Source organism: Aspergillus alliaceus, assembly GCF_009176365.1.
Source record: "Aspergillus alliaceus strain CBS 536.65 unplaced genomic scaffold BDW43scaffold_51, whole genome shotgun sequence".
Lineage (NCBI taxonomy): Eukaryota > Fungi > Ascomycota > Eurotiomycetes > Eurotiales > Aspergillaceae > Aspergillus > Aspergillus alliaceus.
The window spans coordinates 213,033-237,476 of NW_022474734.1; the positions used below are offsets into that span (position 1 = coordinate 213,033).

The 24,444-nt window shown below is 48.7% G+C and overlaps 6 protein-coding genes across 6 annotated transcripts; 4 read left to right on the forward strand and 2 right to left on the reverse strand.

The window, feature by feature from the left end:
* Positions 1–1,706: 1,706 nt before the first annotated feature.
* On the reverse strand, positions 1,707–3,323 carry BDW43DRAFT_303029 (glycosyl hydrolase family 79 C-terminal domain-containing protein; the record flags this gene model as incomplete). The annotated part of the gene is made up of 1 exon (XM_032045354.1): positions 1,707–3,323. One exon carries the CDS (start codon positions 3,321–3,323, stop codon positions 1,707–1,709), a length of 1,617 nt encoding a protein of 538 aa, XP_031896455.1.
* Positions 3,324–3,834: 511 nt separating this feature from the next.
* Positions 3,835–5,524, reverse strand: BDW43DRAFT_287989 (cellulase family protein). Its single transcript, XM_032043224.1, has 4 exons — positions 5,037–5,524; positions 4,810–4,983; positions 4,178–4,745; positions 3,835–4,128 (listed from the first exon to the last, which is right to left on the reverse strand). The coding sequence occupies exons 1-4, from the start codon at positions 5,442–5,444 to the stop codon at positions 4,040–4,042; spliced, it is 1,239 nt and encodes a 412-aa protein (XP_031896456.1). The 5' UTR covers positions 5,445–5,524; the 3' UTR covers positions 3,835–4,039.
* Positions 5,525–7,672: 2,148 nt separating this feature from the next.
* Positions 7,673–10,132, forward strand: BDW43DRAFT_287993 (fungal specific transcription factor domain-containing protein). Its single transcript, XM_032043225.1, has 4 exons — positions 7,673–8,356; positions 8,418–8,634; positions 8,689–9,235; positions 9,314–10,132. The coding sequence occupies exons 1-4, from the start codon at positions 7,975–7,977 to the stop codon at positions 9,890–9,892; spliced, it is 1,725 nt and encodes a 574-aa protein (XP_031896457.1). The 5' UTR covers positions 7,673–7,974; the 3' UTR covers positions 9,893–10,132.
* Positions 10,133–11,469: 1,337 nt separating this feature from the next.
* BDW43DRAFT_287997 (putative glutamine-serine-proline rich protein) lies at positions 11,470–12,810 on the forward strand. The gene has a single exon (XM_032043226.1). It carries the CDS (start codon positions 11,544–11,546, stop codon positions 12,660–12,662), a length of 1,119 nt encoding a protein of 372 aa, XP_031896458.1. The 5' UTR covers positions 11,470–11,543; the 3' UTR covers positions 12,663–12,810.
* Positions 12,811–14,867: 2,057 nt separating this feature from the next.
* BDW43DRAFT_303031 (major facilitator superfamily domain-containing protein) lies at positions 14,868–16,981 on the forward strand (the record flags this gene model as incomplete). The annotated part of the gene is made up of 9 exons (XM_032045355.1): positions 14,868–14,997; positions 15,187–15,287; positions 15,484–15,701; positions 15,757–15,846; positions 15,955–16,159; positions 16,223–16,352; positions 16,405–16,686; positions 16,734–16,857; positions 16,936–16,981. The coding sequence occupies 9 exons, from the start codon at positions 14,868–14,870 to the stop codon at positions 16,979–16,981; spliced, it is 1,326 nt and encodes a 441-aa protein (XP_031896459.1).
* Positions 16,982–21,104: 4,123 nt separating this feature from the next.
* On the forward strand, positions 21,105–24,358 carry BDW43DRAFT_187396 (ankyrin repeat domain-containing protein). Its single transcript, XM_032038964.1, has one exon. The coding sequence runs from the start codon at positions 21,362–21,364 to the stop codon at positions 24,074–24,076; it is 2,715 nt and encodes a 904-aa protein (XP_031896460.1). The 5' UTR covers positions 21,105–21,361; the 3' UTR covers positions 24,077–24,358.
* Positions 24,359–24,444: the final 86 nt, after the last annotated feature.

Sequence of the window (24,444 nt, forward strand, 5' to 3'; positions counted from 1 at the left end):
AGATGTATCTGCAGGGGTACTAGGCATAACTTCATACTCTATCTTCTTAAGTCACTTAGTCAGCCATAATTAAATGAGGTTATTATAAGGTAATTTATTACACGCGCTGCATTTACAACACTTCTGCGTCAGCTGATTGACTTCTGCATTAGATTACGAAAGTGGTACCGCCAGAGTTAACCATGAATCAAGATTAGGATTAGGAAACGTTGTAACACCGAGAACAAATTAGGTACATGCTTGGGTGGATCACAAATCTTGGATGCTGACAATAGCTTTTTTAAGACATTCTGAGGGAGATTCACGCCACCGTTGCTTTTGACTTGTGGAGGGCTCAGCTACTGGACTAAGATAACATAATCCACAAGCGAGTATGTAACAGGGAGATTGTTATATGACTATCATTGATATAATCTGAAACCATGTTACCTTTCTGCCTCGAAAAACTGCGAGAAACTATCCTCATCCCATGCCCAAGGTGCCACCGTTCAATGCTTTAGCATTTGTATATCCCTGGGCTCCATGTCCTACCGGTAGGCTCCCAAGGTTATTACGTTGTTCATGCGCACGATGTCTGTCAACTAGGTCGAGCCAACAATAAAAGTGAAGTAGCAGGAAACTAAAATTGACGGTCCATTGGACCAAGGTACATTAGTTGTGATGATTATAAGTTAAGTATACGGTACATCAGCGGATCACTCGATTTGGGTAACTCATCCCTTGACTGTCCCCTGCTCTTTCAACGGTTTTCACGAAAACAAGTTATTATTCCCCTCTATCTTGAGTTGTTTGGCTGAGTGCGAAAGATAACATCTATTTGTTGTAATCTATTAGTTGAATAAAACCCATATTGTGTATCCCCATTCCTTTCTATCTGTAATCCGAACTTTGCCTGCAGTTGAAACGGGATTCCTAGTATCAAATCTTCTTCTATAACTTCTACCATAAACACCGCAGTCGGAATGGTGATGTCCCTAGTGGACACAGGCAGATCAGCAATACAGCCAATGCAAGCATTCTTTCTCGACCAGCAGTTACAACATTAAGTCATATGGGTAGGCCAGGTTGCTCGGCCAGTCGCCTACTCGTGACATTTAATTGTGAACTGGTATCCAATAACGTCGGGATTGTGTGGCCGTCGATTAACGTATATATTCTTAATGTTTTCTTTATGTAGGTCACATCTGGTTGCTCAAGTGGCCTCGATTGTAAGTCAGGAATGTGTTATAATACTGACTTCGTAACTATTATTGCATGCCGCGCTGTTCCCGTCCACAGTTAAATAGCTTTAGAAGAATACCTTGTATAGTCTGGAAGATATTACTATCAGTTCCCTAACCGTGTCGCCTTTAACTTATTACTTCAGAATACGGACCAGTATAGGGTTCTTATCTATTCTATCGTTAATATTCTTGGCTAACTGAATAGCGTTGCTTGCGGTAGTTTTCCTCTTCAATTTGATTTCCTTCTGTGCTTCTGTTATAACGATATCTTGCTCCACAACCCTCTCTATCCGAGGTTGTATATCTTGGTTATCAGCTATCTTTCTTAACTTATAATGTCTATGTCGGGCGGTTCTCCATCATAGGCAAGCGTTCGTCTGCAGATCGCTTTCGATCAGTTAGTTGGTCTATTGTAAAGGTATTGACATTATGACTTTCGAACTCTTCGTCTGTATTATGTTAGGCAGAATCCTTATATTGACTCTATGCGTATTCCGTACGACGCTTCTGTATTAAGACCCCCTCGGCCTGAGAAATGTCGAAGCGAACGATGCCACTATCACTGACAATCCCTGGTTCAACCTCTTCCTTACCGACCAAGGTGCCTGTCTCCAAGTCGAGGGCTACCCCCGACACGTTCACCCCACTCTTTGCGTTGGTTCCTGGGCCCTGTAATCTGAGAAGCTCGACCTCCGTTCCTGGGTACCACGTCGTGTGCACTTCCACAGTTCGTCTCGGTCGGGCCCCGGGGGAAACGAATTTAGAATCTGTTGCTGACAACGTAGAAGGATTATGGAGCCCAGACGTCGAATTCCACACGCCCAAATCTATAAAAACAAGTTTCGCAAGGACTGGCTCCTCCTGACCACCAAAAATTGCATATCCACTGAAGTCCGACGCATTTGCGCTAGGTAAGGCAGTAATTTTCCATGTGTCCGTCTCCCCGCCAGAAACGACGTGAGCGAGAAAGATATGAGAGAAGAAGTTGGCTCGGATTCCCGCAGTGAGATTCTCGCCCTTGTATACGTACGGTAGGGGGGTGAAGGCGGAATATTCACTCTGATGGCCGAGGTGGAAATACGTTTGCTCGATGCCAATACTCGCCGCAGTCAAGACATAGTCAGCGGCCCAGAGAGCAGCACCCAGGGTGTCACTTATACCACTTTTTCCACTACAAGAGGCCGAGTTAGTTTCCCCCAACACCAGTCTGCTCCCCGCTGCACGGGCAGCTGCCTCCTGCGGGATATACTGAGAGAGGTTTGTCCAGATGACATTGTGGTCCGAGAGTAAGTCTAAAGAAAGCCGCCGCCGACGCACGGCATCGCACGTTGATTGAGGGTAGAGGTGCACCGCATAGCTGTCAATTATCTTCGTATCTACCAGCCCGGCGCGGGTTACGTTAATGATATCAAAGTCGTCGATCTCATCGTGTTGGTCCGGGACCATGGGAGGGTCGGCAAACACCGCGGCTTGGAAGAGAGGCTGGTGGGTAGCATTCTGATAGAAAGGGGACGATAGGATTTGGCTCGTCAGACGACGCCATTGGTTCGTATACTGCTTCGTGTCCCAGCCCGCCCCCCGCCAGCCTTTGTTGATGTAGTGGTCGATCTCATTGCCCAATTCGAAGTGCGAGAGGGATTCGCCCAGTATCCCCATCACAGCTTTGGCTTCCTCCATGGCATTGATCCATAACCCCGTCTCATTGCGTAGGTTCAATGTATATAGGATATTAGTTCCGTGTGGGAAATATTCTTTCCAGCCCTTGAACCAATCTTCTCGGATGCGCAAGACTTCCACTGTCGTGTCGTTTGGCAGCGCTTCCGACGGCGCTCTCAACGTCTTATCAAATAATGTCTGGTCTGCAATATTTCCCCCAACCCGGATGGACGCGGGCACTCCAGCGACTTCTGCAATGTATCCTAACAACTTGGAAGCTCGATCATTTTGGAGGTATGGCACAACGGAAGAAGGTTCAATGGAATACCCATATAAATCGCGCCTCAGAACCCTTGCTGAATTGGCCAGGGGTATACGAACCGTAGATAGTGAGAAGGAAATGCCAAAATGGCAGAATAAAAGTAATGCCACCCAGTACAGCATTTTTGGAATCTCGGATAACTGTGTCAATTTGTGGGAGGTATTGACATCCCGGCAAAGCAATATATATCTCTGGCCCGACAGCGCTGGTGATGTGTATATTACCCAGGAGAGTGGGGTACCTTCGAAACACCTGGCTTGATCCAAAGGTCCAAGCTAATGGATGAAAAGATCGGCGTGGGTTGTTATCCATGTGAGCATTCCGGTGGGGGTGCTCGGCATATCTTGGAGCGAGAATCAGAAACATGACATTAATAGTCAGAGCAAGGATCCGCGTCGGCAACCAATGTAAATGCGTCGCTTTCTCTCCGCTTGTCATGTCTCACAATCTACGGTGCGGGGGATCTCTGTCCTTAGTACTAGCTTCGGTGCTTGAGCGTCTACTCGGGCAGATCCCAGCACAGAATATCAATTGTACGCGTTCTGGAGTCTTCAACCATGGAGACTAGGGAATTTCTGAGAGAGTAATAGCATACCAATTGCGAGCTACATCTCTAGTAGATATTAGGAATACAAAATCACGGCTTAGTAGCTACAGATCTTTGATGGTTAATTGCTCAGGGATTGGAACATCATCCACTTCTTGGGTTCAAGCTAGAAAGCCTCTTCGGCAATTCGAAGACTGCTTGGTCGTGATGGCATCTGGCGCGTTTAAGATGTTAATGGTCTGCTTGTTGCTATCCAGAAGCCACAACATTGTGAATAGAACATCCTCTGTTTTACCCCAGCGTCGCCTGAACCATGGGAATCAGTCCTTTATGAATCGCGTCGGATGACCGCCAATCCGACCATGTATGGTCCAGCAGTCCTACATGTCTGCTTAGCTGACGTTGCTATCTCTGGTGGGGTACACTCACCCCATTTCTCATCGTCATCATGAACTCCCTTACGGACATAATAGCTACCAGCGACCACCCAAACCATCCATCCCGCTTGGAGACTGGGCAGCCACTCCCTCAGGCAAGACGCATAGACATCTGTATATGTGGTGCTATCTTGCGGGAAACCGAACTCTGTCATCTGGACCGGCATGGTGTTTATAATACTTGAGTTCTGGGTATCCAGGGCATTGAAGCCCGCTGCCCATAAGCTTGACTTGAGGTCGTCACAGCTTGTTGCCGTGCGCTCATAGTTGTGCAGCTCAAGCACAATCTTGTCGGCATATTGAAAATCGCTCTTGTGGAATGCAATGCCGTTCCCCAGATCCTCACCGGTGGGTATGGGACTGAGCCGCGTATCATAATCGAGGCCCGAGAAATATATTAAAAGGTCAGGGTTCACCGCATGGATTCGATTGGAGTTCTCAACCATGTACTGGTACCAATACTGCCAGTTATACGTGCTGTCGATCAAGGTCGGATTATCCTCTGCTTTACGGAGCTCGTTTCGCATTCCAACACTTTTGACGGCAGGAAGAGATCTAACCTGTGTATATGTTAGACTATACATGTGTAGGAACCCAGTGCTCCAACAACTGGTTAGAGCATACATGTTCAGCCATATATTCCCACCCCCGGTACCATTTTGCCACGTCAAAATACCGGTCTCCGAACCATGTGTTGCCATCTGTCCCGGAGCAACACCACATAGCTTTAGAAATATGGTTATCCAAATGCACGTAGATCCCTTGACGATAGCACTCATTGGCTACTGCGTCGAAAACCTGCCCCGGGTGTGGTTAGTCTTCACGGTCGAACTGTGGATTGTAATGGCTACCTCAAGTCTCGTGGTATTGACTCCGAACTGCGGATTCTGCTGGACAATATTGTTGAAGACTATCGTGCCATTCTTCTCACCTAGGGCATTGACCAGTGAGTCATGAATAGGCACATCTCGTCCCGTGTCTAGGATATCATCGATCATCTCGACTGCAAAAGTGAGACGGACGACGTTCATCCCCAGCGTTTTGATCTTGTCGACGATATATTCGATGGACTGATACTGTAATCCTTCGGGCAACATGGCGTCGGCAGCTCCAGGCCAGTTGACGCCCGCAAAGGTCACATTCTTCCCATGGGCATCGACAATCCAACGACCCGAGGTCGAAAGAGGACCCTGGGAAATAGAAAGGGCAGTACGGGGAGCCACGGAGCAGAAAAATACGAGAAGCAGAATGAAGTGCATTTTAGTTAGTACATATCTTTGGGAAGGGCAAGGTTTACATTGTCTCTTTTATGCCACTGGTTCTTCTACGGACGTTCGCGCATTTCTCCTCGGTTGTACGGAAGCCTATTAATGATAACAGGTTCTATACGTGGATTATAGACCCCGAACGCGAAGAGACATCCGTTGGAGGGAAATTAACCGACAGCCGTGTAGAGGATATTTATCCGATCGTCAGCGAATGGCGGGCTCCAAGTCCCCGCTCATGCAGAATGAAGTAAAGCGAGACATCATAAAGCCACTGCGGGGCCGCCGCATGATTGCCCTCGACCTTGGTTGAAGATTTTGTTTATTCCGACTGGGGAAGAAAAGGGCTTAATGAATGCCAGCCTGTAAGTTTCAATTCGGTTAATAGAGCCCTCTTCAAATGACCTGCTACCACTGCAGCAGTTCGATTATATTTTAACAGACTAGGCCAAACCCGTTTCCTTGGACGTGCATGTAGTTGTCCTCCTATTAGGCGCTATCTCTCAGAATAACACCCCCGATTGACCCCACGATCTTGTAGCTAGTATTTATCGAGCAATATATATTTAATGAGAAAGCCCGGGTGTACAATAAGCCAAGCGTTCTGGGAACCTCTAGCGGGGAGGAGAGTGTCGCTCAGTTGCTTAAGCACCGAGGAAAGGCCTTAGTCGCCTAGATCAGTCCGAAGTCTTTAAGCCAATCTGTGAGAAGCTGCACCGTGAAGCATCTCAAGAGCTGATCGTATGCTTATGGTGGTCGCTGTCAACTCTTCAAAGTAGTCCTTGGAGACTTGTGTTCACCTTGCACATACACTTGTTTTCTTGGATATTGTAGTTTGGGCTTCCAGCTTACGAGAAGATGTGGGATGGCAAGAGAGAGTGGTGTCTACATATAGCCAGGGTATAGACTGAAGGCACTCTGGGTGACAGAATACGTTCCTCACAGCATGTCATACAAAGATCAATAAATAGGAAAATGTTATACAGGTTAGTCATAAAGCAGTAACTAGGTTAACTGTTAGTGTAAACGTAATCCACCACCGAGTGGCACACAATTTGGCCACAATTTGACCACGTTCAAAAACCTAGGAGATATCTCACTACCACACAGTTAGAATGATGCTCGGTTTATATATAAAGAAATTTTATTTTCTACTAGGGCAGCTAGTTCTAAATAACAGGATACAGTAATAACCACTACTGTAGATACTATATTATCTAGACCCAGATTTATCAAAATTATAGATATCCCGTTCAGTAATATCATATTTTTCTATAGTATTCTGAACTAGACTGAATCACTGACTGATAGCCTCTGGATTCTCGGATTTTGCACATTAATAATCATATTTTACAGGTATATTTAGATATAATCTTATCATATCGCTTAATGAATAGAGAAACCTAATTTACTCTAACAGATCCTGACTTCTGTTAGCTGTTAGTGAGATAGTAATAGATTTGCTATTTGGTATACTATATTATAGGTCGGAAGAAGACCTCGCTTATCTATATCAAGAATCCATTTCTTAAGAGAAGCTTCTTCTAAATCTATAAGCTTCTGGCCATTTACAGGAACATTCAGGCGTGCTTTTCGACCATTGATTCGGTAGGCAGGTGTTCGGTATGGGACATCATTGCACGGATGCTTTTAAACTGACTCTTTTTAAACACTTGAATTGAAAGATGAATTCTGCCTTCTAATTCAGCTACAGAATCTAATGACTTTTGAGGCATTATAATGTTTTGGTGATACTATAAATTGATCTGACGAACACCAGGGGGTTGAGTGAGTAGGAAACAAAGGTTTGTGCCGCTTGGTGGTGGATTACAGCTAATGTATATGAATGACTGAGCAGAGATACGCATAAGTTCACTAACTAGTTAGTGAGTACACAGGTCATGTGCCCCTTGCGAGAAGCCACGCGCCCCCCACAGGTCTTGGCGGACACAATGAGGCGTCTGATCTTTTAAATACTATTACCTGTACAATTAAATTTGATTCCATTTTCTCCTCTTATAGTGGGTATAGAAAATATCATATATTGAAAAGTTTCCAAGCCTCGTAATATAAACCATGAGCGGTAATAGACATGTGCACCGCTAGGTATATCACATGACCAGTTTCGGGGCACCCAACCGTTTGAACGACGGTGGCGGACCTGAAGGGCGGCTGACCTGTATCCTGTTAGTTTTAACTAAATGAGTGCATGAAGAAGCTTAAATCACATAAGATTGGATCAAGCGTAAGATCGGCTTTCTCAACTTCACCCCAAACTCTCACGATGCCTCTGCAGCCCTTGTCGTGCGTCCGCTGTCGGGAACAGAAGGTATATATGCCACTGATGACTTCCGGTCCCCAAACTTAGCCCAAGCTGACCAAGGTATAGCGCAAATGTTCCCGGGAGACTCCCATCTGCGACCGGTGCCGGAGCTGGGAATACGACTGCGTCTATCCCGCCAGGAGGCGAAGATCTCGATATCCTCCAGGGAGCCCATGCGGCACAGGTTCACGAACCCTCATTATGAATGGGGACCTCATCTCCAAGGAGGAGGGCTTGGAATTACTCGACGCGTATTTCACCCTCTTCTTCCCATCTAGTTTTGTCTGTGACCCTTCACGAGTGAAGGATCGGTACCATGAAGGCACCCTTCCAATATCGGTACGCAGCTCCATCTTCTCGGTGGCGGCTCTTCTTTTGAAGCCTTCACCAACGATACGCCTGGCTGACGTCGGCCGGTCATGGTCCGTGACAACGCGCCCGGGGGAGATATGGGCAAAGCAGGCGAGCGCAATTGTTGCTGCCCAGATCCACTGGCCATCGTTTGATATCATCCCATCGCTCTTCAACCTGATCGTGTACTGGTGCGGTGTTGGAAGAGGCGAAAAATGCAGGGAGATTGCTAGTAAGCCGATCGTTCGCGTGTATTGTCTTGACTGGAGTGAGTCAACTGACTGTTTTGGCAGAGATGGCAGTAGTGTGCAGTCAGCGACTGAAGGCGCAAGAGTCCTCCCAAGAACTCGAACCGTCTTTCTTTTATGTCGGCCTGATTAGTCAATGTCTCACTGGAGAAGATGAGCATGTAGCTTCAAGCCCTCCACTTCACTATCACGCCCCGCTGCGTACATCTGATATCGAGTGTAGAACACCTCGCAGAGAGATGATGCAAATGGTGGAGCACTGGTACGTTGAACCTACTCCGACAAAGAGAGAGTCACCGCGCTGACCTGCGACTAGGATACGAATAAGACACTTCGTCGGCGCTCTCCACACAAATGTGGATCCCGGTATGCAATGGGCGGCACTGTTCAACTTCGACGCCGAGACTAGAAGAATGTATGAGATGTTCTCGCCGACTCTGTGCGCATTTGACGGCCGACGACACCACGAAGTGGACTTTCGCGAATGCCTAGGACTACAGACTCTTTACCATATCTGCCGCATCCTCCCCCATTTAGCCATGATTTTGTTCCTACAGGAGCAGCAGCCATCCCCAGAGTATACTCAGCTATGTATCGAGGTCGCTGTCGGACACATCAATCAGGTATCAGATACCATTATGAACTTTGTTGCCTCCACGCAGACGTCATTAGCCACCTTGCCACCGTTCGCTGCATACTCCTCGTTTATCTCGGTTTCCGTGTATCTGAGCTATCTCAACCACTACGGCAGGGATTGGCACTGCCCCAATAGTCCTGCACTCGATCTTAGTAAAATGAGGCTCCTATCGCATCTTTACTTACTCCATCAACTCCGTCGCGTTTGGGCTCCCGTACGGATCCTGGTATGTACTCCCTCCCCATCGATTGCCAAAGGCAATGCTATACATACTCACCTTAGCTGACATTACGAACCAATGCAGTGGGATGTAATAGAGCCAGAGATGAATTCCATGGGTATCACAATTGCTATGATCGAGGACCATGGTAAAACTATGGTTACCTCATACGATGGCGTGAGCCGAATGTCTTACTTGCCTGACCAATGCCTTTCTGCGGAGCGTCAAGTGGAGACTGAAATGATCTTAGGCTTCAGAGACATTGTCCGTCGTGTGAAGCTTGTAGATCCAGCATACATGCTCATTGGTGTATTCCGATTGTTTCCTGTCGGGGCCCGGTCTAGTGCGATGCCGTCTTCTAGCTCGAGTGATCACATCGTCGGCCGCGGAGAAATCTATCCGGCTCCTCTTCAGCATATTACATCAGGGCCAACCAGCGACGTGTTATTTGCCCATCCGAATAGACAACAGCATGAGCAGTACTCCCAGGGGTCTGCGACACCCACCGCGCCCAACCATTCTTCACCATTCGACATAGACCCCGGCGAGACGACAAGCGGGAACGGATACCCGAGCACATCTTTACGGAATGCGGCAGAGAATTCGATTGAACCCGTGGGCATGTTGCAGATGATGTGGCTTCCCGGCGAAGACATTTTTTAAGCCTAAATAAAGGTTTCACGCTCTGGAGTTCAAGGGGCAGCGATTGCTTTGAGGTTACTCTCAAGAGCTATTTTCCCTCTTTATAGTGGTGGTAAATGGCATATTTTACGTTTTGACCAGAGGATATCGACAACTAGGAATACACCGGGTTCGCCTTGGTACGCCTTCGCCATTTAAGCGTGACATTGCTTTCAAAGGAAAGGTACAGAGACAAAAAAAAAAAAAAAAAAAAAAAAAAAAAAAAGAGACCAAGATAAAAGCCGAAATAAACAAAGTTCACCATGCTATAGCTCTCGCACCCGTGATCCAAGGACGATATCCACATTAGAACATCCTTACGATAGACAAGGGCTCCTTAAGCGACAGTGTGGTCAGCGGATCCTTGTCAAATATAACGGCACAACGCGATCGATATGGTACCTGAGGATTATCCCGTTCCGTGCCCTATATTCCCCGCCGGTTGGAAGGTTGACACATGAGCGATCGGGGCCGGCTTTTGTATGGAGTCGGGGTTTGGCACCCATTGCATGATCGGCGGAGGTTGGAATCCGCTTTCAAGGCTTCGTTCTTTCTCCTTACGACTCCGGCGCCTCTTGATGAGAAAGACCACGACAACGGTTGTGACGAGTAGAAGTACAATCGGGATGAGGATCGCTTTGAGGAGGATCTTGAGTACACCCATCGTGATAGCGGTGCGACGGAGGCTAGAGGGAAGACGAGTAGGAAAGCCTAACTGAGGAAGAGAACACTCAATATTCGCTCGAGTTGTTTACTCAAGCAGAAGGTCTGTGACCATCAAGGGATTCCCCTCGACTTTATACCCCGACACGGCCGCCCACTAGCGATGGGCTTTTGGCAGCATTATGGAAGGGGGATGGTTGACCGGAAAATGTTCACCACGGTAGTTGGATGTATGAACTATCGACAGCGCTTAGCATCAGCCTAAGATTGGATGACGGGGAGCAGCTTCGTGCAGGAGATATCCCATTCAGGACCAATGGTTTGCCTAAGAGCTGACCTTGTAGGCAGCAATTATCCATCATGCAGAGCGCAGACCTCCCAAACCAGACCTCCGCGGCTACATAGGACAAGGATCCGGTGCAACAAGTCCACTGACGGTACATGTAGTTGTGTCTCCTGTGATGTGCCATGCAGAAGCGTCATATCTAGACTCCTGTTTGATGTCCAATGGGTCCCTCTGATTGGGTCGTGGTCAGCCCTACAACTGTGGAGACTTTTGGAGAGAAAACGCTTAGCCGTCTAGGCAGCCATGAAAAGGAAGGAGCTGATGTTACTCTGGGTAACATTCCCTGAACATGTTTACGGAGTACAATACTAGATGATCAGGTAGAAATCTCGTAATGACTGATATTAGCTGTGCATGTCTCTCTGTTTGGAAAGAAAGATGGTTTGATTTGGGAGATCCATCTCAGGTGTGGCTTGATTCCCTCGCTCCGCCCAATCAGAGCAAGGTGGCAGTGCACACAGCCCTGTGAGGCTGCACAGCCACCAGTGGGGGTTGTTTTGGATGCTCATCTCTCCTCTGTCATATATGTGTATATATCTGTCTAGACACACTTCACTCGGGATCTATTCTTTCTAAAAACCATAACAGCTTACGTAGAAAGACTCCATATCTTTGATCTCTACCATGACCATGCGAGAATATGCCAGTGGGGACCAAAACGCCCCCACCAGCTACGACAACAACAACAACCACCCTTATCCACCGCAAAATAATAGACCTCCTAACCTCTCCTCTCAATCCTTCAGCCCTCCGAACTCCAGTGGCTACTATCCTTACCCTCCACCCGGTATCAATCCGACTGAGAATAACTACAACTACAACTACAACCAGTCCTACCCCGCGCCGTCCGAGTGTCCGAGACCTCACAGTCCGTATCAGCCGCAGCCATGGGCGCAACCATCGCCTTCACCCAGCAATTACTACCAGCAGTCGGGAGGTGAATCATATCAATCCGCTCCGTCGGTGGGACAGCCGCCGTATCCGTCGTATGAAAATTCGCGACCGAACCAAAGCAACCCCTACCCTCCGCAACCATTTTCTCCCTCTCCACAACCCGGCTACGCTCAGCAACCCCCAGCCCCCCCTCCATACTCTCCTCAGCCCACCGACTCGCCAAATGCGGTACCAGATGAGAAGGACCGAGGCTTTCTAGGTGCAGTTGCGGGTGGAGCGACCGGAGCATACGCCGGTCACAAGGTGAATCACGGCTTCCTGGGTGCGATCGGGGGGGCGATGACTGGCTCGGTCGCTCAAGACGCCATGAGGAAGCACAAGGAAAAGAAGGAAGAGGAGGAGAGGAGAAAGATTCAACAGCAGCAGCAACAGCAGCAGCAGCAATGGGCCATGGCCCATCAAAATCAGCCGCCGCCGCCGCCGTTCAACTCGCGCCCACCACCGGCTGAATACCACAAGCCAGTGGAGCCGATGCGTGGGAATTTCTCCCTATCGTCCCGGGATATCTGCCTGGAAGGGAATGACCTGGTCGCACACTGTGGTGCCATCTCCGGCCACATGCGTCGATCGTCCATTCCGCTGAATAACGTTCTTTCCAACCACTTTGGCAAATTCGTTTGGGCGCGTGGTGGGAACTTTGGGGCATCGGCTCGCAATGTGCGACTAATCGAGGGAGGGAAAGTTTTGGAAGCTGAACTTGCGGACGGCCAGGGAGGATGGAATCGGTCTTGGATGAAGTTGGATGAGAGGATCTCGAACCAGGACGGTAATCTGGTCTTTCTCGACTAGATAGCGTGTCTCTTCATGATGCCTCTTATCACGATACCTCTGTCTTTCCCTCCCTTCTGTTATCTTTCCTTCTTTGTATTTATCTTTATATCAGTCATGACGATTTAACCCTAGCTAGCAGGAATTCATTGATGTTTTGTTCTTGAAAGCTCTTATGGTAACGGAATAAGTAGATTCGTGAGTATGATCGACACATGTTAATATTAGATACTAGTTAAGACATTGTTAACGGTGTTCCTTACTCTTGTTCCACATCGTGCTCCCATGGCAAATGCATAAAGAGATAGATAGATAGATAAATATATCCTCCATATATTAGCATTTATCCTACTACTACGTGCTCTCTATATATTTATCGGAGTGCTCTACTAGCATCTGGTAGTGCATACCATGAATAATAATGGACACTACAGTGCCTACCTGGTTCGCATTAGCCCATGTCTGTAGAATATCTGGTAAGGTATTTGTATGAAATGATATCACAACGATCAGATTTACGATCCTTACCCAACTCTCAAGAAGGCCTACCTAGGTGGGAATTATGAGGCCTTTTATATGTGGTCTGATTACCATAGTATTCAACAATCCACATACTTCTGTAGGTGGTTAATTCTCCTGGCATATGTCAGGCGCTGCGATACTAGGTAATTTCATGGGCGTATTCAATAATATCTTACCGTGATGATGTCAATTGGCAACTGAGTCGAACAAAAAGTGAGTGCTCGGCTAATACTGTGTTAGTCGTCCCAGTGTCAAGTGGGTATCGGCGGGCCGAAACCTCGATGAAGTTTGGTGCTCTCATTTCCCTTTCCTCTTTGGGATACGGTGCCCTAGCTCACGATATATTCAACACCGACTGTACCACTTCTTATGGCCGAGAAACGGATACTTTATGTTTCTCAACCCAGCTGCTCACAGTGGGATTCAGAAATATGCCGTATCTAGGTGGCACTGTGCCCGGGATGTATGTCTGTTGCGAAGACCCAGCAACTCTACCCCAACGATGTCAAGTCATATAAGTAAGCATTTCTCTCCGGCTCATGTCGGTCCTGTTTCCTTGCCCTATTTCTTCACCTTCAGCTGCCCACAGGCTTACATACAAGAGGTGTCTTTGAAGAGGCACCCTGATTCACCCGGAGAGAGTGGTCTCCCTGGGGTTGCGTCCTGGATACTACTAACTAATGTCTAGACAAAAAAAACGTTGTTTGGGAATGCCCTTGGACAATGCGGCGAATGCGGTTTCCTATGGAACCCGATTTGCAAGCGCCAGTCCACTGGGCATCATTCCTAGTGTGGTGGGTCTTCTCGTTATACATTGATGTTATGTCAGGTTTTCACTAATAGTATCGGAAAAACCATTGCACCACCATGGACTATATAGGCTGCAGACGTCCCCCTCTGTCCTGGGCTTCTCTTTCCCCAATTCTCTCATTTCCCCATCCCATAAGGGGTGCTGATCTCACGAATCTTAATTCATTACATTTGAGGCAATACCTTCACGGCACCTGTGGCTATCTGCCATCGTTGCTTGGATTCCCTGCATGGTGAAAGGCTGGCTATCTAGCAAGTCGTCCGACATTATCCAATTTACTACAAGACATAATTTTTCCGAATTTCTTTCTCCTATGGTAGTCGCAAAACTGAATATATAACAGTTCTAGGTCCGAAAGACCCCAAAGCTGCTCCCTATTCTATCGCCCACGACAGATCCCAGAGAGCGACCTGTTCCATCTTGACAACCCCATTGCGCCACACATATCACTCCTTGCCACACATCCTCTGCGACTTGTTTCGATACTCGCGGGCGTGTGAGCCATTGTACCGGCATCATTCTGTGACTTGCTACCTCACGATCTAGGCTGTAATCGAAGTTTCCCAAGAGCAACAGCTTTAACGGCCAAGCGCCCGGATTAGCCCCAACGCAAGGCATTCTGCACTGTACTAGAACTTTGAAGTCTATCAACCCAAGCGGCGTATAGATTATCACCTCATTCCCAGAAAGCGTGCCACGCGACTCACCCCAAGCTGTAACCCTATTTGCAACATCTAACGCCTCATCAACATGCCCAATTGGATTCTCCCATTCTGGCGCAGAGACCGGCAAAGCTTCCTCGATGTCGTAATGCCCCTCGCCCCTCACCCCCTGCACCTTCTAATCCGATCGTCAACGCTGAGCGCAAGCCTGGATCTGATACAGAATCTAACATGCATAGCTTGGATCGTCAGGAAAAGGGTGTCAGTCCCATGTCTCAGTTTTATACGCCAACCCTGGAGGGTCTTCGCGCGGAAGTTGAGTCTCCTCTTGCCGCTTCGGGCCATGACTCGGTCTACAATTGTACGTTCATTCCGTCGTATCTTGCTGCAATCTGCAAATCTCAATTAGCCTCTTAATACAGATCTAAAGCTTGCGAATCGCAAGACGGACCCTTTGTACCCATCCCGCTGCATCTTTCCCATATGTGACATCCTACTTCTTGATTGCTTGAAACTACAAAATGTATGTCTGACTGGGAGGCCATCACAGGCAAGGCGAAGTTAATCAATAGGGCTATCCAGGTTATCGGTATGGGCCGTTATCAATGGGGGCTCTTTTTTTCTCCGTGGATTTGGCTGGATCGCCGACAAGTGAGCCGAGAGATCCCCAATTCATGAAAGTCGAGTGAGGGCTAACTCAATGAGCACATATCCTCTGGCTGCAGGCGAGACTGCTCGATCGTCATCGCTCTTGTGAGCACATATCCTCTGGCTGCAGGCGAGACTGCTCGATCGTCATCGCTCTTGTGCTAAACCAGCACCGTCAAGCTAACTTGGCAATGCGCAGGGAGTGGCCTCGACCCTCACCCTGCTATCTCTAGAATTCGGGGTCTCCAAGTCCCAGGTCCGTTTCACCACGTGCGCCTTGTTCGTGGGCCTCATCATTGGGGCCACTTTCCGGGGGCTTGCCTCAGGTCTCATTGGACGTCGACCGGTATTCAATATCACGTTGTTCTTGTGTGGCGTATTTGGCCTGGCGGCAGGTGGCGGTCCTACCTGGATAAGGTGGGTTTAAGATGAGTACATGTGTTTGATCTCGGGATTGCTGATCGGAGTGTAGTACCTGCGCTCTACATGCTTGCTTAGGATTGGGTGTAGGTGGAAATATGCCGGTAGATGCTGCAATATTTCTTGAATTTCTACCCTTTGCGTCAGGCAACCTTTGAGCTGCTAACTGTGTTCTGGTCCGTAGGGAACTTGGTTACCAGGTCTGTCTAGCTCCGGAAACAATGTAGGAATCGAACTAACTTTCCAGTAGCTTGCTTGCGTGGGCATTCATTCTGAACTTTTCCTGTTCTGAGGCCTCCAGCTGTACGAAGGCAGACAATATAGGCAGGAGATATCTCGTTCTTTCTCTCGGCGCCATCATATTTGATATGTTAATCTGTCGCTTCTTCTTTACACTGTACGAATCACCTAAATTCCTGGTTGCCAAAGGCCGTCAGGACGAGGCCGTTGCCGCGGTTCAGGGTATTGCCTATCGGAATAAGGCGAAAACCTGGCTGACAACAGATATTTTGGATTAGATTGGCGGATATCCGGAAAAGATAAAGGAACAGACGCTCTCCTTGAAGCAGATTGTCGCCAGGTCTCTGTCGAAATTTTCCGTCCTGCAGATCGGGCCACTGTTCGCGACAAAGCGACTCAGGATCACCAGTATGCCCTCTGCTGCTAGTTCTGTTATACATTAACGTATAATACAGTTTAGCAATTCTTATCTGGTTTTGCTGGGCCACGATTGGCATGGGCTATACTCTGTTCGACGCGTCCCTCCCACAGTATCTAAGCACGTCAGCCTCCACATATGAGACGTATCGCAACTATGCCATCACAGGCGTCGTTGGTATCAAATATGTTGGTCGGAAGGGTACAATGTCCATCTCCACTTTGATCACAGGTATCCTCCTGTTTTGCTTTACTGCCGCAAATACCTCCAATACTCAACTGGTCTGTTCCACTCTGGAGTCTTTCTTCCAGGTGATTATATACGGTGTGTTGTATGCCTATACCCCCGAGGTCTTTCCTGCCCCAACCGAGGCACAGCCACAGGTATCGCTAGTTGTCTGAATCGGATTGCCGGACTTTATGCACCGATTGTCACGATTTATGCCGGTGATGTGAACACTAGTGCCCCCATTTATGTCTCTAGTGCGCTGTTACTGTCTCCTCCGTCGCCATGTGTCTGCTATCGATTGAGACTAGGGGTAAACAGAGTCTATAGACTACATGGGGTGTTTAGGTCCCTTCGCACAGGGGACGGAGAAGTGAAGCCATTTGTTGGATAATATGATCTAACGTATACTGCTCTATGACCCCTCTCTGCTGTCTACATGCTCACTTCTGTCAATGAAGCTAGTGAAGTTTTCATGTCATGTTTAAGAAGTTTGTATGCCACCTAGTCTAGGTGAAATCCTACAAGAAACGCGAGGACAATTTCCACATGTTGGCTTGTTTCGAAGAAATCCAGATCTTCCTATCAAATCGGGCCTGTACCCAAATAGCGGCCATGCCTCTTCCACTAATGATCTTAACCACTCTGATAATAATCTGCAGTCGTGCCGCCAGTGTTAAAGTGCAGTACGGCCATTCATACCAATCAACCACTCTGCCCCGGAGGATCCTGATCAATCTGAAACTAACGTACGAATTACTGCGCTGTGGGAATCAGCTAGACGCAGCCAATCTCAACTTCAGCCCACCTGAGACCAGATCTGCTGGCGTCATTGTAGTTTCACGTCCTGTAAAGCCGCGACACCGGTTCCAATGTTGGCAGATGATGGTTGTATTGCTAGCAACCAATAGATCATGGCTATGGCTATAGCGACTCTGCAAGGGGAGCTTACTGAGTCATGGTCACTGCACTATATCAGTGATGCTATTATCTCTTTGTCGACTGTTTCAGTTATATCGTAGGAACATCTGTTGTGTTCCACAGCATGACACTTGTCTTACCTACCTCGATCGATACACCTCGGCTGAGATCGAATAAATCGGGATCCGTACTACATAATCTATAGCCAGAGAGGATGACCGCTAAATTACTGTAGAGCTTGCACGACGCTGCACCATTGCGACTGGGATATATAGTTTTTGGCAGGGTTACTCGATGACACAGATGTAGATCATCCTTAGCATGCTTTGAAAAAAATTCTAGAAGCATAGAAGGAGACCCTCCAACTGGTATTTGGGATGGATGATATGTCACTCGCTTCGGTATTAGTCAATGATCTGGGGTAAGAGGCCACCTTGGCTGCATGGTCACGCCGCAGGACCTCTCAGACAGCTCGAGTAGTTAAAGTGGTGCACAACATCGCTACCGATTGTTCTGGTACCGTCAACGACTAGGACTTCCAGTTGAAAGGCTGGACAAATTCGCACCCTCGTACTTGATAAATAAGAAAGGGTCACGCCGAGAAGAGGCAGGGCTTCACCCCTTATCGTCGACACACCTTGGCAAATATAGATCGAGTCCAAGGTCGTATTCGGCATTCGGATCTCGGCAAGTCCCGTCTTAGCAAGAAGACATGAGTTAAACCCCTTTGGACGAGGACTTCGTGTTCGGGACTTGAGGAAAGCCAATTAATTTGGGCTTCGAAGGCTTAAATCGGTACTATCGCTCAGGTCTGAGGCGGGTTTGGTGGAGATTATGTTATGTTGTCTTATTTACTGTGGGAAGCATCTAGATTCCCAGACTATCTATTCGGGTTGCAACCTTGCAAGATATATTTTTATTTTTTGATGACAATCCTTTCATATTTTCCGAGAGTTAATTTCCACTCGGGAAAGCCATCTCAGAGCGCGGCTGTTGAACAATGACAGAATATACCTCTTCATTAAAGAGTTCATAGTGCGAGCAAATATATTTACGGGAATTATTTATTTGTTTGCTACAGCCCGCCGTCTCGATGACGGTCTAAGCGGTGTTGGGTAATATCACGATCGACCTGCTGGCCTTTTGATGTCCATACCTTTAGGCGTCATCTCGGGCAGTCCTTTGCTAAGGGCAGACTGGCTGCTAAGTTAAAGGGCACACGGACTTTACCGTAGTGGGCTATTGAGATACAGCCGAGGTTGCAAGTCCGGTATAATGCGCGCACGGTCTAGACCACTCAGGATCCCTACAACGGAGCGCAATGCCCCCTCCCTCGATGCTACGTGATGCACGACCTAGGAACTAACTTTTGTATTTGAAAGATGCCAACAAAAGGGGGGCGACCAGTAGAATCAAGGCAACCTGATACTTGATCATCCACCGACAGCGGATCAGGGGGGCGCGTACAAGGCGCAACTAAGAGAAAAGTTGAACAGCAGGGAGATATAATGCGGATGATTACGATATTCACACGAGGCTCTTGATGGCGAGGCATTACTGACACTACGTAACTACCCCTTTAATCTCCAGGGCATTTCTCCCTTTACTTACAAATCCTGTACGTAAGGTCTATGCAGCAAGAGGCTTTGAGTCGACTGATTAGCGGCCATTTCCGCATCTACAGTCCGCACTAAAGTTGACGGGGTGCTGCAGCCTGTCCGTTGGAGATGATCGACCAGCTGCCGGTCGTTTTCCACGAACATGCTATCTGAACCACCAACCAGTCTCGAAAGGAACTGCAGATACTGGCGTGAACTTGAGACAGGGACCGAATATAATCGCGACTATGTTTGATCATGAGAAGGTGCTGCGGCCTGCAGCAACTCTCATTTTGCATAGTGACCCACCTCCGGTGGAGAATCCCGCATTTTCTAGAGAATATTTGCCTAGTATTATCTAGTCTGTCAAATCAATGGAATATAAGGAGTTCTTCCTTGGGTTGCTTATCTCGCTTGTGGTCAATACCTAAAAGTCTCCTGCAGGAGCTGATCACACCTGGAAATAATGGGGGCTTGTGGGTATAGTACTAGCGGGCATGATTGGATCAAGAGGCAAACGGGATCCTTTCGAATATAGACTACTGTATTACGACAGATCGATGGGCCCTACTCCGCACCTCGTGGCAAATTCTCATGGGTATATAAACTATTCTTCGTTTAGATAGCCCGTACCACGTAGAGCCAACCGAATAATTAGATCCGGGGGCAGCAATGTTACCCTGAGTGTTCTAATTCATGAGGTACTTGACCAAAGGGAAGATTTTTTTTTCTTCCAAAAGGGATTGAGGGTGGTTAGAGTTATTGGAACTTAAATAAGAGCACAAAGAGGTGGGTGAAGCCTTCTAAGTCTGAAACAAGGATAAGCGCAGGATGAGATCGCCTTGTTAATCTTATACATGGAGAGAGACGAAAGGTTTCGCTACTGGGTAGAAGGGCTTGGATTCTCCTTTTTTTTTTCTTCCCACATTAGTGAGACCAGGCCAGGGCTTGTCAATGCCGATCTCACGCCATCAAGAGCGGTTTGAGGTCTAGGGCTTACCGCTAGCCATTGCCCTAGTTTCACTCGTTCCGGAGTTCATCTTTGGTTCTCTTCCGAGATTTCCACGAGGTTGGGAGTGATGAAGTAAGAAAGGGGATCTCGTAGATCAGAAGAAAGACATGGTTCAATAGCGATAGGCTTAAAAATAAGAATTAAGAAAAAACAGAAGAAAAAAGAGGGGAGAAGAAAAAACTCTATACCCAAGTCCCGACAAATTCTAAAATAAATAGCGCATAGAAGCGGGAGGGTTGAATGAAGGGGGGATATGGAGTCGGCCATGATCGTATTATTCAGGTCTCCACCGCAATCAACGGCTTTTGTCGATTTCTTTTCGCCCCAGTAGCCAATCTTTCGCAACCATAACCCATAATCGACGGCGTCGGACGAGATTTTCCGATTCGAAGTCGAGAACACGTGCCAAGAAACCCTAAAAGGCGTTCGCCAAAACCTTCCCTTGGCATCGTCTCCTCCAAATCCAATCCATGGCTTTTCTGAGGCTTTCCAATCCTTTCGAATTGTCGATTACCAAGGCTGATGGTATTTTGAATCCACATTAACCAGAAAAAAAAAATGGAAAACCATCTCTGACCTTGTGAAGATATGTATGCCGGGAGGTGAAGGGGAGTACCGGAAGTGGAGCGAGAACCGTGATCTGCTGGCGTCTGACAGACTGACAGAAGGTACACGCTCTCTATATCTCTTTTTATTATATACCTTATGCAGACAGTTCGGACAATTCATGCACGGGGAAGACAGTGGATTCTGAATTGGTCGTGCGCCGGGGGGGAGGGGGTCAAACTTTGGCCCAGTTTCACCAACTTTTGAGAAATAAAATTACATGAAGCGAGGATGGGGGCGTCCCAATGACCCAAGATCTTGGTTAGCTCCAGGCACAAGGATCATCATGGCTAAAGCTGTAAAGCTGAGGGACCACCTAAGAACCCCCGATTGTTTGGCTAAACACATGGTTCCGTGGCCCACTTTCCCGAACGGAGCAATTGGATGGCATCCAATAAGACTTCGGCTTCAGGCCAATCGTAGCCGGTCAGGAGGGTTGGTTGCTTTGGTTGGGGTCTTGTTGGTATCGTGTGCGACGCTGCACGCTCACTGAAATTTATTACTCTGCAAACCTCGACGTCGGCATCTCTTTCGAAAAGAAACAAAAACCTCCGTGAACTGAAACTGACCCCCATAATCGTAAAAGAAAGACCCATCCCCACTGCTGACAGGCGAAACACTTCGATCTCACAGTATCATGGCTCCTACCCCGGAGGATGCCGTCTTCGCAATTTCCGCCCAGGCAACCCTGCTGGGAAACCGTATATCTGTGCGGATGCTAGACTACCTAAGCACCGTCCATGACATCCCGGATGGCTTTGGCGATCTCTCCAAAGTCTTTCTCGATACCTGTCGTTCCCTATGGACCATTGAAGCTGGCCTCAGCGAGTCGACCACGGCCAAGCGACCGCTTCCCCGGATCATCGTACAAGAGGTGGAGAAGAAGTTCACCGAGGCATACCGAGACTTTCAGCACCTGGACCGCATTGTGACCAAGCTGATCCAGTACGAGCACCGTGGGACATTTGGAAAGTTACAAAAAGGATGGAATCGGCCGAGCAATGAGTTGCACAGAATCCGCGAGTCGCTCAAGAAGACAATGGAGGCGTTGCAGATCAGTGTCCTGGCGTTCCACTGGTCTCTCGGTGATACAAAGCCGGAGGAATCTGTTGGAGTTGGATACGCAGGACTTGCAGCAGCCCTCGATCGGATGGCGAAAGGCAGATCAGTGACGGGAATCAACAAGGCGAAGTCTCTCGAACGGGGTATGGCTGAGATGAAGCAGCCGTCCCAGGCTGTGAAGATCGCGCCTGCGGGTCCTCCTCCGTCGATCCCAGTCCCTCCTGTACCGCCGAAGCCATCATCTAGCCAGGACGATGTTGGCAAAGATACTGGCGCGGGGAGCTCACATAGAGCCCCCGTCGACTCAATGCCGGAGACTCTGTCATCTGTCTTATCCCTAGACTCCCTCTCAATATCCACAGACCGGGACTTGGATTTATCTCATATCAGAAGTCATATCACAACGACCAAAGCCGAAGACCGTCAACGGCTCCAGAGCTCGTCAGCGTCCACACTCGCCCAAGAAGGGGAGACGGATCATACCTCTTTCCTACCGGGTATATCAACCTACCGGAAGCGTGACTTACCTAACATGCCGCGTCGAACGCCTAGCAATACGAGTGCTGCAAGCGTGGGCCATTTGCAGAGCGCTTTGGTATCCGCGGTTCGGGCGAGAAACCATCAGTTAATGGAACAACTATTGGATAGTGGCGTATCCCCGGATATGGGAGAGAATACTCATCCGCTTAATGAAGCTATACTTCATCGCGATATTGAGGGCATGCGGCTCCTCCTTGCCTTTGGAGCCAACCCGAATGCGCCAGACCGAGACGGAAAGACACCTCTCTTCTCGGCTGTGGAAGGATCGTTCATGGATGGCGCCACAATGTTATTGAAGTACCGCGCCGATCCAAGCTTCATGGCTGGGTCAGAGCTGGAATCCCCCCTCGGATTGTCTATCCTGAGCCTGAAGACTGGTCTCGTCCATCTCATCCTTGCACATGGGGGAGACCCCAACCACGAGATGAGAAATAGGAGCACGGTCCTTATTGAGGCCATCCGGAAGAGAGCCCCCCAGCGACTCGTCGATCTGCTCCTGGATGCCGGTGCAGATCCGAATTTGAAGAACAGGGAAGGAAAATCGGCTTTATTTGAAGCAGTGCAGGCCGACCAAGTGACCATTGTGACAACGCTGTTGGATCATGGAGCGAATCCCAATCTCCCTGGACCGGAGCATGTACTCTGGTCAGCCATCTATCGCCCGGCATGTCTACGGATCCTGATGGCTCGTGGTGCAGACGTGCGAAAGGCCCCTGGTATTATGGAGCAGGCAACTAGCATCAACAACATCGATTCTGTGCGGATCCTCCTTCACGCGGGCGTTGATCCCAACTCCAAAAAGGATGGAATTTATACGCCGCTGTGCTCCGCCATTCGCGACAACCGCGGGGACATCTTCGCCCTATTGCTAGCCAACGGGGCCAATCCCAACGTCATGGCATCCGAATATCCCGCCTGGAAGTGCGTGACGCACTTCCGGACGCATCTCTTGCCCGACCTCGTCGACGCGGGCGCAGACCTCCACCAACCGCCCGGCATCGTGGAGATGGCGGTGCAGATGAACAACGCGGAGGCCGTACAATGGCTCTTGGAGCATGGAGGTGCGAACCCAAACGACCGGAATGCACAAGGGCATACCGCTCTCACGACCGCGATTCGAGATGACCGCGCCGATTTGCTGACTTTCCTTCTGGCGCATGGGGCGGACCCCAACCAGCGTGGCCAGGACTGGCCGGTTTGTATGGCGGTCCGGTCCCCCACGATCTTGCAGCAACTTCTCCCCGCCGTGACCGACCTGTCGGCGCATAAGGGGGTCATGGAACTGGCCGTCATTGCAAATCAACTCGACAGTATCAAGTTGTTGTTAGCTGCCGGGGCCAGCGTGGAGTACAAGAACGGCGGAGTGTTCTCGCCCCTGACGACCGCGCTGCGCGAGGGCCACCAGGATATTGTGCGATTCTTGCTCGATGAGGCCGGAGCAGACCCTAACGCACCTGGTGAGCATCTTCCCATCGTTAAAGCGGTGCGCCGATGTATGGATGGGGACTTTACCATGATCGAATTGCTTCTCGAGAAGGGCGCAGATCCGAACAAGACCTACCGCGACTGGAACGCGGTCATGCAAGCCATTGAGAACCGAGATCTTAGGCTCCTTCGCGTTCTCATCGAGAAAGGAGGCGGTGTGGATCTGGGGAAGCGAGATGAAACTGGCAAAACCGTGATGGAAATGGTGAATGCCTCTGGCTGGAGCGAAGCGACGCAGCTCCTGCTTGACAATGAGCGCTCATGAGAGCGGATTTACACGATGAGATACCTTCCTAAGCTATTTCTTTCCCTTTCCTTTGCTTCCTATTTTTCTTTTTACCTACCGAGAGACGGGTCTCTGCCAGTAGATCTTTTGAAACCCATAACCCAGTGGTGGAAGTCCCAGTCAGGGAGGGTTGCTCAATAATGGCAGTCTATACGAAGTCCTGACTTTTTTCGGACGATGCCATCACATTGTATATAATTTAATGTTGATGTTCTTATGTCGCGGGCCTCCAGCGCACGAAGGTGCCACATGTATATGAGACTGTGATAAATAATCTAATTCACAAGGTCCTTAGTTCGTATCGCTTGTCCGAGCATTTCTATGCTCAGCTCTACGAGGGAGAAGAG